Source organism: Zonotrichia leucophrys, chromosome 7, assembly GCF_028769735.1.
Source record: "Zonotrichia leucophrys gambelii isolate GWCS_2022_RI chromosome 7, RI_Zleu_2.0, whole genome shotgun sequence".
Taxonomy (NCBI): Eukaryota; Metazoa; Chordata; class Aves; order Passeriformes; family Passerellidae; genus Zonotrichia; species Zonotrichia leucophrys.
The window spans coordinates 34,082,887-34,100,524 of NC_088177.1; the positions used below are offsets into that span (position 1 = coordinate 34,082,887).

Below are 17,638 nucleotides of genomic sequence, written 5' to 3' on the forward strand. Positions count from 1 at the left end.
AACCAGACTCCACTACACCGCACTTCTGCTTTGCTACATTGTAAAGATGAGCATAAACACACCTTGAGATGAACAGTTCCTACTTTTATTTCAGCTCTAGGACATACAATTCACTCCAAAGCTTAAACTCAATAACCTTAAAACTTAAAAGGATTTTTACTACTTGCCTGAAACACTGATTACCCAACAGAGACAAAATCTAGATAACCAGGGCTTAGTACGGTGTTTGATGTGCACTGCCTGAGTTAAAGTTTGGGGAGATGGAAATAGGCTCTGGAAATTACAGAGGAGAGGCAGAGATTAAATTTCTACGACACACCAGGAAGGACAGACAGCGAGTAGAGAAGGGAATAGAGAAATTCTTGTAAAACACATATGACAGGAATTCACACACTGTGCTTTGTGAGCCATCCAGGAACTGGTGCATATGCAACTTCTTACTTGTCAGATCAAATAATGTCATGCTCAAAAAGCAAGAGGCAGGAATTCCTTTCAGTCCAGCAATTCAATTAAATACTTCCTAGTGACTGAAGCCTTGATTCCTTATTCCCCACTACTATAAAGTCACTCCCCACAGTTTGATGTCAAAATCAAATATTACTAAAACAGTATCAGCCCAAGAGATAATTTAAATGTCAAATTTTCCCACTAACAATCACTTCTTAGGTGGTATTTTTTAAGTTGCCAGACAAGCTCAAAGCCTGGCATAACTATCTAGGGTGATTCAAGGATGACCAATTCAGATCTTCCTCTTGTTCACGCATGTTGTGGCATGTACAGTAATGCAGGAGACTTTTAGATCCACCTGCTCTCTGGAACTTAAAGGACAGAAATCCTTGTATTCAGGGGTGTGGGAGAACAGACAGAAATAGAGATTAAATGGATTCATATCATTGTAATATCCTACCATTTAGGAATAGAAGAGAGCACATGGGCAGCCAACTGCAAAACCAAAGAGCTCAACATCTGAGCATAAATCCTAATCAGGAGCAAGAACAGAAACTAACAGATTGCTTTAATCCTAAAGAAGCTTCTTTCAAGGTTATTCAACAAAATAAAATAGGGATGAAGTCTGAGACATTTCTATTTTGGAAACTCTGCAACAGGTTCCCAGGCTGAGATAATGGTCTTCAAGCACTTACTGGGCCTTTTACAGTGCAACAGCACAGATGAAATCTTTCCCTGAAACCAGGTTTACAGTAAGTGATGACTGGGAAGAAGAATTTGTTTTCTAAGTTTGCTCTGAAGATACTGATCCCAAGGTAAGTATCTGTACCCACCAGGTCACAGAGGTGGAAGAGCTGAGGGAAGGAAAGCTCTTTGAAGCACCTCTGAAATCAAAGTATGATGCATCCTCACATCTGCATGATTTCTTATATCCCCATTTTATTAAGTCTTTATTTTTAGACCACTTTGTTGTCATCTTCCACTCACTCCACATTGTTGAACAGGAGAAAAGGCATGACTCAGAGAAGAGAAGGTGCAGAAGAGCATCATTTCTCTTTCACAAGAGGCAAAATGGATGACTTTTCTTTGTAAGGGTGAGGCCACCCAGTGAACACCCTCCTGCCAGTCCTCACTCAAATTATGATGCTCTGTAATACATCTGTGAACTGAGTGACAAACAAAAAGTCCAAGTTCAAGGTTATTAAAGGTACTTTGTCTCTCATGGGCTGTAAGGTGTCCAGACACACCTAGAATTTACATTCCAGAGCAGGAAAAGAACACATGTCAAAGAATTCAAATATCTTATTTTAAACACATTTCATTTCAGACACAGGAATGGAGAGAATTAAAAATATGGTACTAAGTTGTTAAAAATGAAATGTGTGTTAGAGAGTAAAATCTAACAAGGAAAACAATGGTTCTTCCACATCATTCATTTCACCCAGCTTCCCACTCACACGTGCAAAGCAAAATACACTTGTATTATATACAAGTAAAATATATTTGGTGGTTTGTATTTATTAATTGTGTAGTAACATCAGGATTCCAGGTGACACCAAGACCTTCCTTCTACCAGCTGGAAGAGACTCTGAAACCAATCTTCAAATGATAACAACTAGTCATAGACTTTATCTGAGAGTTTCCCTTCTGAACCTTCAATTTTGGGGCTTTCACAGTGACTCACAGGAGTGCAAATACATTTGTCCAAAAGCACACTTGAACCAGTTGTAAAAACGGAGAGCTACGACTCACTATTTCTATTTATTCCTTCACCAAGTAAAAGGATCCTGACACTCAAATTATTTGGAAATTATAATACTGCTTAAGATCAACAGTCAGATTCCACACTCTCATGCATTTGCTTTACATTTTCACAGATCAGAAGCAGGAGTGACCATGTGTTACCCTCTGTGTAACCAAGTGTTAATACTCACTTTGACAGGCAGGATTACTATCTGTTGACACACTGAAAAATGCTCACAAACTCCATGACTGAAACACTATCAGGTATGGAAGTGGTAATACCACAGAGGAGGTGTGAAAGCAGAGGCAGATATGAGAACCAAATTAGCAAGTTTTTATTATTAGCAGGTGTTTCCAGGCATTGCTTAGACTATCCAAAGAACCAGTATGAAAATTTTAAAAATTTGCATGAACAGCTGACTGTAACACAAAGAAAACAAAGAAGTGTATCAGTAGTTGCACATCAGAAAATGTCAAGCAGACCAAGTTGCAGAAGAAAAAGCCATATAAATCTTTCTCTAGCCAGTTCAGTAATTTTTAGCAGACTATATAGGCTGCTGCTGCCTTGTTGTTTAACACAAGTAACAGGGAATGCTCATAGGGCACTGCCATCTGTCAGCAGCTGTTACTGAAAACCAAAGATGGGGCAAGTGAGCAGTTCACAGCACTCTGCCTCCAGATGCAAACAAAATTCAGAAGAAATAGGAATAAAGTGTAGGGGAAAATAATGTCTTATCAAATCCCTAAACCCAAATTCTGTGCTCAAATGTGCATAAACCTTCAGCATTTCTGGAGAAGACAAGTATCAGTCATAGCTTGACCACTTCATTCCTTTCACAAGAAGGAGTGCTGAAGGTCCTGTACACATGCAGATACTATAGAAGAGATTTCTGTCTAGGCATGATTATTCCTCAAATGTGGCCAATTGCTTTACCAGGTATCAATTTATTCAGACAGAAAAAAATATTTGAAGCCTCCCAAAACATGAAAGCAGCATCAGCCTGGTTCATCTGAAGTTTCCACCATTAACCAGCTTGAGCCACCTGAATTGCTCACCTCCCTTACAGATCACTTACCTTAATTTCAAGTAGCAAGAATTGTTATTTTGTCCAGACTGGAACTGAATGGCTCAGTTACAGAACAGTTCTTTACTATTTGTGCTGCTGTGGCTGCCTGCAGCAATCAGTGACCAGCAGCATCCTTTTTCATTGGATATAGTGCACATCCCATCAGCTCCCTAGATGTTGTCAAACACTGAATCCATGCTTAGAAGCCACAAGCCAGCCAGGGAAGCAAGCTTTGGACCATTACCCTGCATATTAACCAGCACCCAGGGGCCTTTCAGGCCAGCTAAACTTGTCAGTTGAGCTAAAAAGATGAAATTACACTCACGCTGCCCCTCTGGTGAGAGTCTCTTGGCATGATTTAGTTTGAAGAGTCTGTGAAGGGATGAGAACAACTTTGCCTCCTGGCACTATGGAGAGAAGAACCCCTAAGTGTCTTACAGAATTAATGCATGACCTACATGAACTTCTCCATTCATGGCTGATTCATGTCCCATTCTTGTTTAGGCTCAACAGGTAACAAGCATGGCTCCTGAACAACAAGTGACTGAAAGGTCAGCAAGCATCTTGCTAGAATTAAAAAACCCATAAATGAATCACACCACAAACTAAAGATGGCGGCAAAACTTAGGAATTTCAACTTTCTACATGAAAATTTCAAACTCAAGGCAATGACAACAAATCAGCCTTAGGCCTGTCCAAGTCCCACTCCTGCAAGCACACCACCATGCTGGCAAATCATCTGGTTCTCTTTAGCAACCATCTGTGCTTGACTGCACTTAAAGAAGAATTAGCAAACAGAGGAACTGGCACATGAGAAGCACAGCACGTAACAGACAATTACAGATTCACTCTTAGTATTGCTCAGAGATTGAAAGCAAGTAGTAAGTTCAGGGTTTTTTAAATAGGAGGCAGGAATTTCAATAAAACCTTTACATAAGGATGCCCATAAGAAGTCAATGCTTCAATTAGCATAAACTCAAATTGTCTGCCTTGCCTCTTTACCCATGGAAAGCTTCAAGGCTGCCCACTCTCTCCTCTTTACAGTCTGGAGAAAGAATTGATGAAGTCTTCACTGAAAAAAAGAACCAAGAAGATGGGCTGGAGAACTTCCAGTCCCTCTTTTTTAATAGTAATTTTGTGTTAAGTTTCTAAATATTTGAAACAGGGTCCTTTAATTCATCTGGAAAGCCTCTCCCACTGACACAAAGAACCACTGATAATTCCTGCTTGGAATAGGAGTGGATTTGTTGAGGTGATCTAGGTTAGTCATCTAGATTACATTTAAACCAGGCTTACTTAGCTTCCTTTTCCAAATATTACACAGAAAGAAGGCAAAAAACCTTACTGAGATGAAGAAAATAAATTCAAACATCCTGAGTTATATTTAGGCTGTCTACATAGGGAAGAGGAACACAGAGCTCTGTCTGCAAAATAAAGCTTGCCATTACAAGTGAAGTTTCAGGAGACTCCTAGTAATAGTATTTTGAAGAATGGCATGAAGATTAAATGGAAAAAAATACAGCTCACCTACTAATTTGTAGCAAACTGCTCTTCACATAAACAGTTAGAATAGATCTACATTTAAATATCAAGCCTTAAATTCTTAATATTAAAATCAAAGAGCAATCTGCGTCTTAATGCTTCACTGAAAATGCCCATGTGCAACTTGACAGCCACAGTGATGACAGACCAATAAAACTAAAGTGAAGCATTATCACCCATTCTAGCATAACACCAAATCAGCAGAGGATGTGCATTAAAGGATTCATGCTGCCATTTATAGAGGTGCCTCTGTGGTGGCTTGCAGCCTTTTCATGCTGACATCAGGCTGTGTTTTAGCTGAGGTCACATTCTCTTCTGCCTTTAGCCCTGTTACCACTCGTGATAAACTGGAGAGCTGAAAATCAGACACAATCTCAAATGACACTGGCAAACCTTGCCTTCAGCTCACTGACACACACAGCTAGAGAGTACTGCGCAAAAAAAACATTGAATCAATTTGAAGATCTTCCATAACTACTGCATCCTACAGGAGGAAAAATGAAATAATGGCATAATTTAGGTTAAAGGGACCTCTGAAGGTCAAGTGACTCAACCTCCTTTTGAAAGCAGAGCTGACAAAGTTGTTTTGCTCAAGAACACATCCAGACTAATTTTAAAAACCTCAATAGATGAAGATTCTCTGGGCAACCTCTTTCAGTGCTTCACGCACTATCTTAAAGTGAAGAAAAATAACACATGGGAAAAAACCCCAAGCATAAGGCTGTCCTCTCAGTCCCTAAAGTATGTGGACTGCTGGAACTTGCATAAAACCAACTGAAAACCTCTTGAAGAAAAAAACCCTACTTCTAATTCATACGTTTTCTGGAATTAGTGGTCTATGCATTATAGGTACAGGAAAGTCAAGATTCCAGCCCAAAATGTACAAGATGAGCTGCTCATCACAGCTTTTTACTGGCATTTATCCTGTGTGCAGTGTCACAGAAACCCCCTGCATGCCATGAGGGAGCAGAGATCACCTGCTTTCAAATACTGGTCAGACCATGGCTGGCCAAGGGTGCAGAGCACCATCACACACAGTTCAGGTACATTCTCACCTCTAACTGGAACTATTTACTGTTTTTAGGGCATGGTAAGCATGGTGTTTCAGCTGGCCCTGTGATGCAGCTTTCCTGGGAAGAAGCTGTGGAAAGGACCAAACATGACATGCTCCCACGGGAGGCCCTGAGGGAACGCTCTGCTGCAGCTGATGGAGTGCCTGGCCCGCTCTGTACAAACACACAGGACCTGGCACAGTCCAACCCTGTCACAAAGCTGCCAGGGGCCCAGAATTCTGCCACATCTCCCACACTTTCAGCAGAGTGAACAGAGCTCCTTATAATGTGCTGCTGCAAACAAGAAATAGCTAGGACAAAAATAGGGACAAGCCTGCTTTAGAGCCCATGAGAATAAATAGGCTTCAGGGAGTGCCATGAAGGGAAGCAGCAAGCACAGAGCACAATGTGCATACAAAGACCTACAATACAGAGGCTTTGGAGAAATCCCACTGCAGTGAGACAAAATTCAGTGCACACATCAAAAAGAAAAGGAAAAAAAAAAAAGACATCTAAGGAAAGCACTAGAGACAAGTATGGAGCTTCTTAAGGGGAAGGGAGCAGAGAATAAGTTTCAGCATGCTGGTGCATAAATATTTTGCCTGTGGAAGCTTGGGATCAGATCTTATTTAAGTCTCCAGTGAAAAGGAGCGTGACTGTCCCTCCACATCACAGCAGCTCCATGTGATTGGAACCCTCTGCAGACTCAGCTCCTGCCCAGCACAGAGCTCAAGCAGCAGGAGCATAAATCGGAGCTGAAGTGCACTGGCAGAGCTGCAGCACGGAGAAGTGTGCCCAGCCCTCTCCAGGGCTGCCTCTGGGATTGCCCCTGATCCCAGCAGGAGCTGGGGGGAGCTCAGGGGAAGAAACAGAAATGATGGAGAACAGAGTTAGACCCATTCTTCATAAAGCTGCCCTAATTAGAAATGTCAGGCCTCATTATGAGCCAGCTCTCACTAGACAGGAGTCCCATTGCTGGGCACAGACGTATGTGGGAGACATGCATTTCTTAAAGATGTACACATCCTTCCCTACCCACACCACAGCCAAGGGAACAGCCTCACTGCATGGGGGTGAAGGCAGCACCGTGCTGCCAACTGCATAAACACCAGCAGAACCAGTGCCAACACTGTTTCATACCTGAAACTTCTGTCTCCCCCTTCCCTGTGGAAGGCAAGGAGCACTCATGCCTAGAATACTCATAACAAGGCTTTTTATAACATAATCTACCAGAAATTTACATAGGGGACTGTTCATCTCCCATGGAAATAATTAGAAAAAGTCCATTAGTGTCAAAGGGAGCAGATTTTGAGTAAAAGAATAGTGTAAATTTCTCTCTTCTACCTCTGCATTCAAGCACTCACCTCCCAAGAAGCCCAGATATGTCTCATATTTCTTAGACATCAGCATCTGCACCTCATACTAGACACATCTACGTCAAGCATCTAAAGGATTTTGTCGTGCACTGACAAGCTCTGAGAGAAGGCAGGTTAGGTGTGTCACAGGAAAGGAAACAGCTCTGCAAATGTGGTTGCTACAGGTTTTGCAATTCCTGAAAAAAGCAGTTCAGGTGACACTTCACAGTGAATGAGGTATTTCTCTCTTGCTCTGTAGTGCATTGTTTATAAATTTTGATAAAATTCACCTGGCTTGAATCTGAAAGCCACCTGCAAAGCAGCAGCCATCAGCTGCTTTCCTCATGAAGATTTGTCTGCAGTGAGATCCCTGCAGGCTACACGTGGGGTGTAAACCTAGCCAGGATTATTCAGGGCTCTCTGCAGCTTTGGGGCTGCAGGGGAATAAACAAAAAAAGATACTCAAACTGCTCAGCACAATGCAACAAAAGGATTCTTTTGACAGAGCAGCAAAGCAGAATTAATTCCTTCAGCAGGCAGAAGAAACCCAGTCATTATGCAGTATTTGCTGTCTTAATACTACAAAAATAGGATGCATTTACTTATTATAGCTCAGTTTTGTTCTATTTCACATCACTGTATTTGAGCTACAAACAAAATACTTCAGCCAAACATAACAGAGGAGGAAGGCAGTGTATTGCCAGACCAGGGCCAAGTACAGACAATGCCTTCCCTGTACCTCCCCTCTGGAGTAACAAACCAGCACTTGTCCACTCCTGCATTTTGGAAAAAGCTCCTCTTCATGCCTGCCACTAACATGGCTGTAAGGGCAGGTTTTGTTCCACCACTGCATGTTAAAACTGGATATACCATCAGTATTAGTAAGTCTTCCTCAGAAATGGGCTCAGCAGTCTTATCTCATCCAGCCTAAGGTCAATGATCTCAAAATGGAAAGTAACTAGGTACAAAAAGACCTTCAAGCTTCCAGGTATTGGGTCTCAGGTTCTTTAGAAATCAACCAGGTGCTCTTCAGTCCAGACTCTTTAATAAAACCTCACAGTTATGGAAGCTGCAGCTACTGTGGTTACAATATACAGGGACAGGGATGTTATTTGTTGCTGGTAGGAAAAACATGTTTCATGAACTTCTGCTGCCCATAAAAGCCTATTCTGTATTTCACCAATTACCACAGAGTGACTGCTGTCCTCAGAGGCTGCTAATTACAGCAGCTAAACCCAGTCCACTTGTTACATACTCAACCTGAAAATAAATCTCATCAAATGAATGAGAGCAGCAGCACAGAATTTATCAAAGTGCTCCACAAGTGGTGCAAGAAATTTCATTTCTTCCTCAAGCAGTCTTTGGCTACCATTGAGGCAGCTGATTAAGGACAGCAACTGAATTCTAACTGGGACAGTGATTCTATATAAAAACAGCCCAGAGCATTCATTTAAAAGTAGTTATTAGGAAACTACTCTCCAGCACCCAGCCAGCATACAGAAAGGAAAAAGAAAGACACCTACTCCTCCACCACTTTCTTGGAAACTGAACTATTTGTGAGCCTCAGGCAAGGACTTCAATGCCAAGAACAATTTTGTAATTATTGTCATAGGAGCAGAGAGCTTGTGATACCTTCCCTTGTGCTCACAGAAGTACTCTTCTATGTACCCCCAACAAGTGTTGAAGGCAGTGTGTGTGAAACACAAATAACCCAAATAAACTTCACAAATCTGCACAGTGTACAACTACGGGATATTTTTTACTCCCACCAGATTGCCCTCCAGTGTGCCAGTCTTCCTCTACGATATTTGACTAGTTTGTACTCCCATCTCTCAGAGAATTGCTGAGAATTAAAAGGCTGACTTAAAATCACTGCTGTGTTGATAGTGACCAATATGTGTGTGCACAAGCATGTGTATGAACCATCCTACTGATGAACTTGCCCCTGGAAGATTCTGTGTACCATAAACAAAGCTAAGTGATCAAAACCATAAGATTTAGTTAGTCCTTTCATGTAAAAATGTCACTGGAGTTAATATTGCTCCAGCTTTGACTGCAAGCTCTTTCTGACAGAACAACTACGAAGGAGAGCCAGCTGGGAAAAACAGCACAGGAAAACACCACTAAACTGGTGCAAAGACTTTAATGACCACCGCAAATTTAAGGCTTTGTTTTAGAGGTGAAACCAACCTGACACCAAAACACGTGAAAGAATTTGAAAGAAAAGGTCATAGCAGAGAAATCAGCAAACTACTAAGCATTCCTGAACTGTGATCACCACAGCTGTACCAGATGTTACTGCAGTTTCCTTGGGAGGGAAGGATGTAGGATTTTTTCGTTCTAATTCTTTATGAACACTGGCCAATAAATTCATACTTGCCATGGTTCTAAGTTGCATGTGTTTCCTGAGGCAGCCACTGAGTTTGCTCAGATACACATGGTACTTTACCAATGGGGAAGAAGAGAACAGGCCCTGCATGAAGAAATTAATCTCCAGATGTGCAGGACATTCATGCATTTAACTTCCATCAGTAATAATGGAATGGTTCACATTAATCTTTCACCGATGAACCCCACACTAAACAGCAGCATCTCATCCTTTAACTGCCCACTCCTTCAGCCTGTATTTATGCATGTCTGTTAGTGATGCTGGTAGTAAAGTGGTTCTGCTTAACTACACCAAAGCTTTGCCAAAACAGCATTTGTGTGCTCATATAAAACCAATGGGTTTAGGGGAAGTGATGAAACAACCAGAGGAACTCTGGTCTTCTCTGCAAGGAAATCCTGGATCAAGGTACTTGGATTCAATCCAGAATTCACAACACACTAACGACTTACACACATACTTTTCTTCTGACATTTGCTGCTACTACAGTTCAGACAACCAGCAGTGACCTGGAGGTCAGACATTTCCCAACTGATAAGATCAGCTAGACCACTGCCCCAGGCTCTTCCTTCCACCAGCTGATCTTTTAGAGCTGAGAAGTTCCCAGCATGATGAAATCATCACACTTCATTGGCAACAACAAATACATGCTTGCTTTCTGCAATCAGCAATGAAGTACATTAATTATTTAACACAATTCTGACTTTGGAAAAATCATGGATTATTCTCCTCCTTTGAGAGACAGGAGAAGCCAGAGTGCAAAGGTTTCTCTTCTGTAGATGGTACAGGTGATGCAGTCCATGAGCAGGAGAACCAGCCCAGACAGGTTTCAGTATTAATTTCCTGGCATTGGGAGGCATTTACTGATGGTGAACAAGGAACACCACATATATGTATCCACTGCTTCCTCTGAAAATACATGCAGCAATTGCCTTGGAAAACAGTATTCCAAAAGCATAAAATAAAGATCTGTCCATGGAAATGGCACATATTGTAGCATGCAGTATTCATTCCACAGCATTCAATTTGCCCAGGAGATTTCCATGTTCTGTTACAAAAAACCTGCCAATTAACTCACACCTTGAGATAGTAAATATCAATACAAACCCAAGGTCTATAAAATTCGGATACTGACCGCCTCAGACTTCCTAAAATTAGTCTACTACATCCACAGTGTAGGAAGGATTTCAAAAAGACAACAGGTACACTGAATCGAGAGAAAAAGGGGAAGAAAGAAAATGCAGCTTTTACAAACATGGCTAACAGAAATCATCTCCTCTGAAAGCTCAGATGAAAAGCACAGGGTTCTTAAGTACCAAAAATACATACAATATATGCTTCCCTCCTGTAAATCAATTCTTCACAGGTGAATAGATACAAATCTCCTCTGCCTTTTCATTTCACCAAGTCCCAATCCAGCCTCACCGACTACCACAGACAATCTGTTACAGAAATGCAGTTGAAATACAAAAATACAGGTTTAAAAAAAGTGGTATCTCTATTTGGTACATTCTTGGAACTATGATTCAATGCTAATTCAAAAGTACTCATAACAAATTTAAATAGTCTTCCCAACTGGTGCTGCAGAAGGAAACAGTTAGGAAATGGAAGTCTCAGTGATCACTCAAAAACAACACAGACCAGCAGGGTTTCTGAAAATTCATGTCCTTCACCTCTCTCAACCTGTTCTGGTCCCTTACTTATGCACACATTCTTCTTCTTCACCCCATCAAACAGACCATTTATCATATTTTATATAATCTTAAACTAAGCTTGATGACACCAGGCTACAGATGCTCGCAGACTATTTTAAGTTCCACTTTTACTGCAATACTGCTTCAGTCTCCAAACACCGTTAAAAAGAAACAGAGCAGTCGAACACTCAGCCATGAACAAACAAACACATCCACCCATGGGGCACATTCATTAGCACCTACCTTTCCCTGTAGTCATTATTCTCTTCTCTGCAGTGCTGGGGAGCTGCTGGAGAAGGCTCTGTGCTGGGGAGCAGCCTCTCTCAGTACATGTTTCTCAGCAACTTAATCACCAGCAAACTCGCCAGCCTCCTACACCCCTTTGCTGTGTGACCTAGCAGGCGAGTGCCAGCTCTCCTCCAAAATAAAAGCCTGTTCAGCCTGAGCTGAGCTCCATGTGCCCCCCTGTGCCTGCCTGCTCACTCCCCTCCCCTTCTGCATGAGAGAATTTCAGCAATATGCTTATTTACAGAGCTGTCAGAAAGGGAGCAGAGCTCCTCTGGTCCATTTATACCTTCCACAAGGATGAACTATCAATTAATGGTGTTCATTCAAATATCACTCACACATTACTGCTCTCTCTCGGCCCACACAGGTGAAGAGGCATTTATTTGCTTTTTTCATGCCCTGAAAATGCTGAGTCAATGAAATCAATCTTCTGTTTCATTTTGTATTCCAACCTGAGAACTGTATTAATAGAGAGCAAGCCATAATGGCAATTTAATTGCACAAGGAGGTATGAATGCAAAAAAGCACAGTGCAGCATTTACTGTTATCCTGGACCATTGTCACTCCTTCCCATCTGCAATTCTGCTGCTTGGATTTGTGTTGACAAACAAACAATATTCCACCCTCAGATGCATGGAACCACTTGGCAAATGTGGGTGGTTTTCCTTCATATAATAAATATGAAAATAGTTTCCAATGACTCAGCTTTATTACCAGCAAAAAACAGGAATCTAAAATAGCTCCACTTTTCATCTATTTAACTCCAATTTCACAACTTCACAAACAGAATTCATTTAGTAAATAGCATATTTGTCTTATACACCGTCCCAAATATAGAAGTAGTTCTACTGAAAAATAGCATTGCTCCCTCTTCATAAGTTTTCAGTAACTGAAATTATCATGTCTTTTATTTCAGCACTGTTTTAATTAACTTGCTTACTCTTAGAACACACACTCATGCAGTCAGCTACCAAAATTGCATCCTCCCCTCACCTTACTCCACAAGTACCCGTGGGGGAGAGATCTCAGCTCCAGAATTCTGGCTCTAAGATCCTGCTTTGATTTCCTTCCAGCCCAAGACCACTACCACCTCCACTGTCCCTAAATCTTGCTCTTCTGAATCAAAATTCAACATCAACAAGAAAGTTCAGTGCCTTCCTTTGCCACAGGAACACCACCACAATATCCCTTCCAGCACAAATATAAATGCATCTCACAAAAATTGTGTGACTTACATAAAAAAAAATGAAGGTTTGCATCATATTAGGATAATCACAATGATGAAAAGCATAAAAATCACACTGAAACAAACATTTTGGTTGCTAAAAACTTTGGTTTGGGTCATTGGTTCCTATCAGCCTGTATTTTTCAGAAAATAATTTATTTTATTCTTAATCTTCACTGAAACTTGATTATAACATGTTCTGGAGTCCAGATCTGATTCAAAGTCAACTCAAATCTATGGAAAACCTGTACAGTTTCTATAAAGGCCCTTCCAGACAATACCAAGGAAACCCATGAATTTCTTGGAGTCTCTGTCCAATAGCCTCTCTCTGTATCACATCCAACTGAAGATCATCACACAATGCCACTCAAAAACAGCAGCTGACTAGCTGGCAATTACTGGCTCTTTCATGCTGAAAATGTATTTGTCCCAGGGGAATAAGGCATCTGCATAATTAGCAAAAGCAGTTACACAGAAAATAATTAGCTTGCTGAAAGCCCAAAGGGGGAAAAACTATAATTTTTGCTTCAAGAGGCTGACTAATTATATGCCAAATAACAAAACAGAGATGCACTACTGAGCATCATCAAGAAATCCAGCATGGATTTTAACTTCATATTCTAGCTATAAGGGCTGCTGGTAGCCTAGCAACAAGCAGCATACTTGGGCATGCCAAAACCTCCTCCGACTTAATGAAACACCTCAGATTACTATGCAAACCTCCCCCACCCCACTATGCATTTGATTCTTGTACTAAATGATAAAAACAAAGCCTAGCCAAAAAAACAATCAAACAATTCAAGATAAACTCAAACAAGCACTAAAGGACTATAGTATAGAAAGATAAGCCAAAACAAAACATGAATTATTTTCAGAGACTTGAAATTCAGTGTGATTAGAGTTGACTCATTAGATTTCTTCTGTGGGTTAAGAGAATGTCCTATTATTTTAAGCAACTTTTCTAGTAGTCTGTGTAAGATTTCTGTTTGTTTGTGTCTTGGGAACCACTAGATATGAAAACTTTAACAAGTTAGAGCAACTCACTAATCTCCAAAGTACTGCTGACATACAGAGAAAGTGCTGCTGCCATTCCTTCCTTTTACTTGGATCATCAGTGACCTGGCACAGGAAACTGTTATCCCAAACAGTAGTCTCAGAGGCAAGAGACCAGTTTTTACTGTTTTGCACTGTTCCAGAAGCCACACTGCTGTCCCAGCTGCCCAGTGGCACTGTGTTCTGTGGTAAGAGAGGTTTGACAACCACTTTCAAGTCTCACTGTGATTAGCACAACTCTGGTGCTCAGTTATGAGTGACCTTTCTGCCAACAGCCTGCTCTTGGTTACCCACAAGAGCAGCACATTCAGTCACCCACCCAACCACTCTGCCAGATTCAAAGGGTTAACAACACTGAGCTATTTCCACTATTTCCTGAGAAAGGCGAATCTTGTGCACGTGCAATATCTATCACCATCCTCCCTGGTGACTCTGACAACTGCTGAAAGTGTCACCTTTGCTCAGAAAGTGTCAGGGACACCAGAAACCTGACAAATTTAGCTTGTCTTTCTCTCACAGGCCACAATAAACTTGTGACTGTGGGTGAAGATAAGGCTCCTTTTGCTGGCTTACACAATCTCAGACAGATAAACTGAAAGTTGCACAGAGCTGTTGACACACAAGATAGGACGAGCATGTAATGCTGTATTTGTGCTGTGCTTGGAGGGCAGGGGAGAAGCAACAAACAAATAAACCTATGGCACTAAGGGAAACCAAACCCTCCCCTCAAACACACACAAAAATGTTAATAAGTAATGTTATCATTACTAACTTCAAAAATGGGAAATACGTTAATTCTGCAACTACAGAACTTATAGAACAACGTTTTCATTTCTAGAGAACCTGAAAAGGTTCTGGCAGAACAATCGGAGATCCTAGCTTTGCTCTCTTTGACCCTTAACATGTCTCCAGCCTCCCTTTTCCCCCAGACTACCTTTTTGTGTCAATGTTCATACAGGAGACTCTACTGAGGAGAAATCCTACCCCACACACAGACTCCAGAGATTGCATCCTGCCACAGCACAAACCAAGAGCAGGGAGGCATCAGGAGATCAGGTTAAACAGAGTGCAGAATACAGGAGTACTTGTGTTGGGAGGTACTGAAAGCCTGTCCATGGAGTCCGAAGATGGAGATCATAACATCTCAGGACCTCACTGCACAAAAAGGGTAAATCTTTCACTGAAACAGCGACAAAGGGGTATAAAAAAAAATAATTTTCAATTAAGCCTAAAAGCAGAAGATCTGATACACACCAGTGCTTCAGATGTAGCAATACATCTCAGATCACAAGTCTGCCTCCTAGAAACACCAAACAACAGCAATCTACGTAGTACAATGATGCATCAAATTGCTTTTTCTTTTTTTGAAAGTTCATTCTATTCCACTGCTAGCAAGACAAAAATTCCACCTGAGCCTAGCCAAGCAGAAAGCAAGGAAGTTGAGTCAGCAGTAAATCTGTTTCAGTTTGAGTAGGGGTTTCAGAGAAATCACCTGGAGGCTGGGAACCTAAACAAGTTTGCTAAGGGATTAAATATTTACTTCCCCTCCCACCTGTTAAAAAAGAACAAGGACATTTGTTTCTCAACTGCACTTTTTTATCCCTGTAAGGCTCATCCACCTGGACATACAAAATAGTCCCATGTTATGCAAAAGTGTAATTTTAACCCATTCCATCACAAAGGAACTTGTCCTAGGTCTTCATCATTCACAAACATACAAGATAATACATCACATTTCTGAATAATCCAAACTATAACTTCAAGATTTTCAAATCAGTTAATTTTATTGATTCTGCAAGGATGAAGTTTACTGTGTTATAAAATGGCTATGGCAAGAAGAATGGTGCCTGGAAGTGAAAAAGGTTTTTTTTCCTATTTAAAAGAGAAAACACCTCTCTGCTCTCTTGACTTTGAGGAGCATGGTGGGAATGGCTGGGACATCATCTCCCCTGCTCCTGGCCCTGCAGAGGGTGTGAGCTTGATAGGAACACACAGTGCTGAACTCAGGTTCTTCATCTGCTCTACTCAACTGTCAGCAGAAAGATGCATTTCCTCACCAAGGATTCTCACAAAAATCTACTGTTAAACAATACTTATTCAATTTATAATACCTGTTAAAATTATTTCCTAGCCCATAAGCTTATCTGTAAACACAGTAATAAACACTTGTTACTACCGTAAGCTTGTTACTACTAGTCTCAGACAAGACAGACAGAATTAAGGCTCAGATTAAGGGTCTTTGGCTATCAGTCCTAAACACACAAAATATGCAAATGTAGTGTCCTGGTTTGGGACAGATTTGGGAGGAATCCCAGACACTTAGGAACTGCAAAATACAAACAACATGAGCTTTAAACAGAATACTGCTGCATTTTTGTGTACACTCTCTGTGCCTTTTAGGGCATTAAACTGAAAAGACAATTCTTCTCTGAAATTACTATTTAATACACCTTATGAACAATTTACATGCACATGGACTTGAGAACAGGAGATGTATTTCCCTAATGTAACTCAAGAGGACAAGAAGACAGTTACAGCACCACCTTCTCTTCTCAAAACTTAGGCTTCCTTCTCCTTCTGATACTACAAAAGGACAGCAGACAAACTAAACATCCATTTTATTTGTTGCAAAGGCACTGTGTATATTTCTGAACAATCACCATTCCTGCTTCCCCTAACAGAATACTTGCGGTATATCCATTTGAATGCCTCACCAACTGAAAATTGCTAAAAGCACCAAACAGAGAATACTTCTACTCACCAACTGAAGTCTGGACCATGTTTCCAGATTTTTGGACCTCATCGAATTTAGTAAAAATTACATTCAACCTGTTTGAAAGTTAAAGAAATACACAATGAACAACTGAATTTAAATTTTAGGAATATTAGAATCATAAAATCACTGAAGTTGGAAAAGACCTCTAAGGCCATCGAGTTCAACCTTTAACCCAGCACCACCGTGTTTACTACTAAACCATGTCCTCAAATTCCACATCCACATGGCTTCTGAACACTTCCAGGGGTGGTGATTGCACCACTTCCCTGGGCAGCCAAATTCTAACATCTTCTGATCTTATAGAAGAGATTTGGCATCACTCAGGTCATTGGGAGCACTGTCAAAAATGTCAGCAGAAGATGTCAATGCAAGGAAGTTATTTTAATATCTTAAAAAAAACAAAAAACATCAACACACAGAAGTGGAAAGGAAAACCTGAGATATAACTGAAAATACTACATTACTGAAGATGTGATAAAGCTGATTGTAGACGCATTTCCAGTTCATCACCCCTTTTTCTACCTTAACTATTTACAGAAATACCACAAAACACACCCCTAAAAACCAACTTGATTTGTCTCTGGCCCTGACACATTCCCATTTATGTTACAGGTCTAGCAGAGCAGAAGATTCTTATCACATCTCATCATTCCTTCCCAGTGAGTTTATTTCTTTAAGGCACATTGTGGGAGCAGATGTTTCCACTGGAGAACAGGAGGCAACAACAACAGTGCTGCCTCCACCTGCATGTGCCCCAACTCCAAAAGCACCTCTTCCCTCGGAGCACTGGCAAGCTGCCACCTCCTCCATCCTCAGGGCTAACCATGCTCTGCCCTGAGCGCTGGAGGCAAGATGCAGAGCAGCTTTCTAATGCACCTCAAACAGCAGAAGCACAGGGACATGGCTTTGGTTTTGACATAAGATTGGTTGCTTTTTGTTTGAGGTTTGGCTGGGGGGGCAGGGGAGGGAAGCTGCTTTTTTTTTCTTAAATAAAATATTAAAATGGATTA

At 41.0% G+C, this 17,638-nt stretch overlaps 1 protein-coding gene across 1 annotated transcript in view; it reads right to left on the reverse strand.

The window, feature by feature from the left end:
• CLASP1 (cytoplasmic linker associated protein 1) overlaps positions 1-17,638 on the reverse strand; it is a 170,694-nt gene that overhangs the window by 103,911 nt on the left and 49,145 nt on the right. Inside the window, exon 8 of the mRNA XM_064718115.1 lies at positions 16,614-16,681. Coding sequence (XP_064574185.1) covers positions 16,614-16,681 — 68 coding nt within the window. The remainder of the gene's footprint in view (positions 1-16,613; positions 16,682-17,638) is intronic.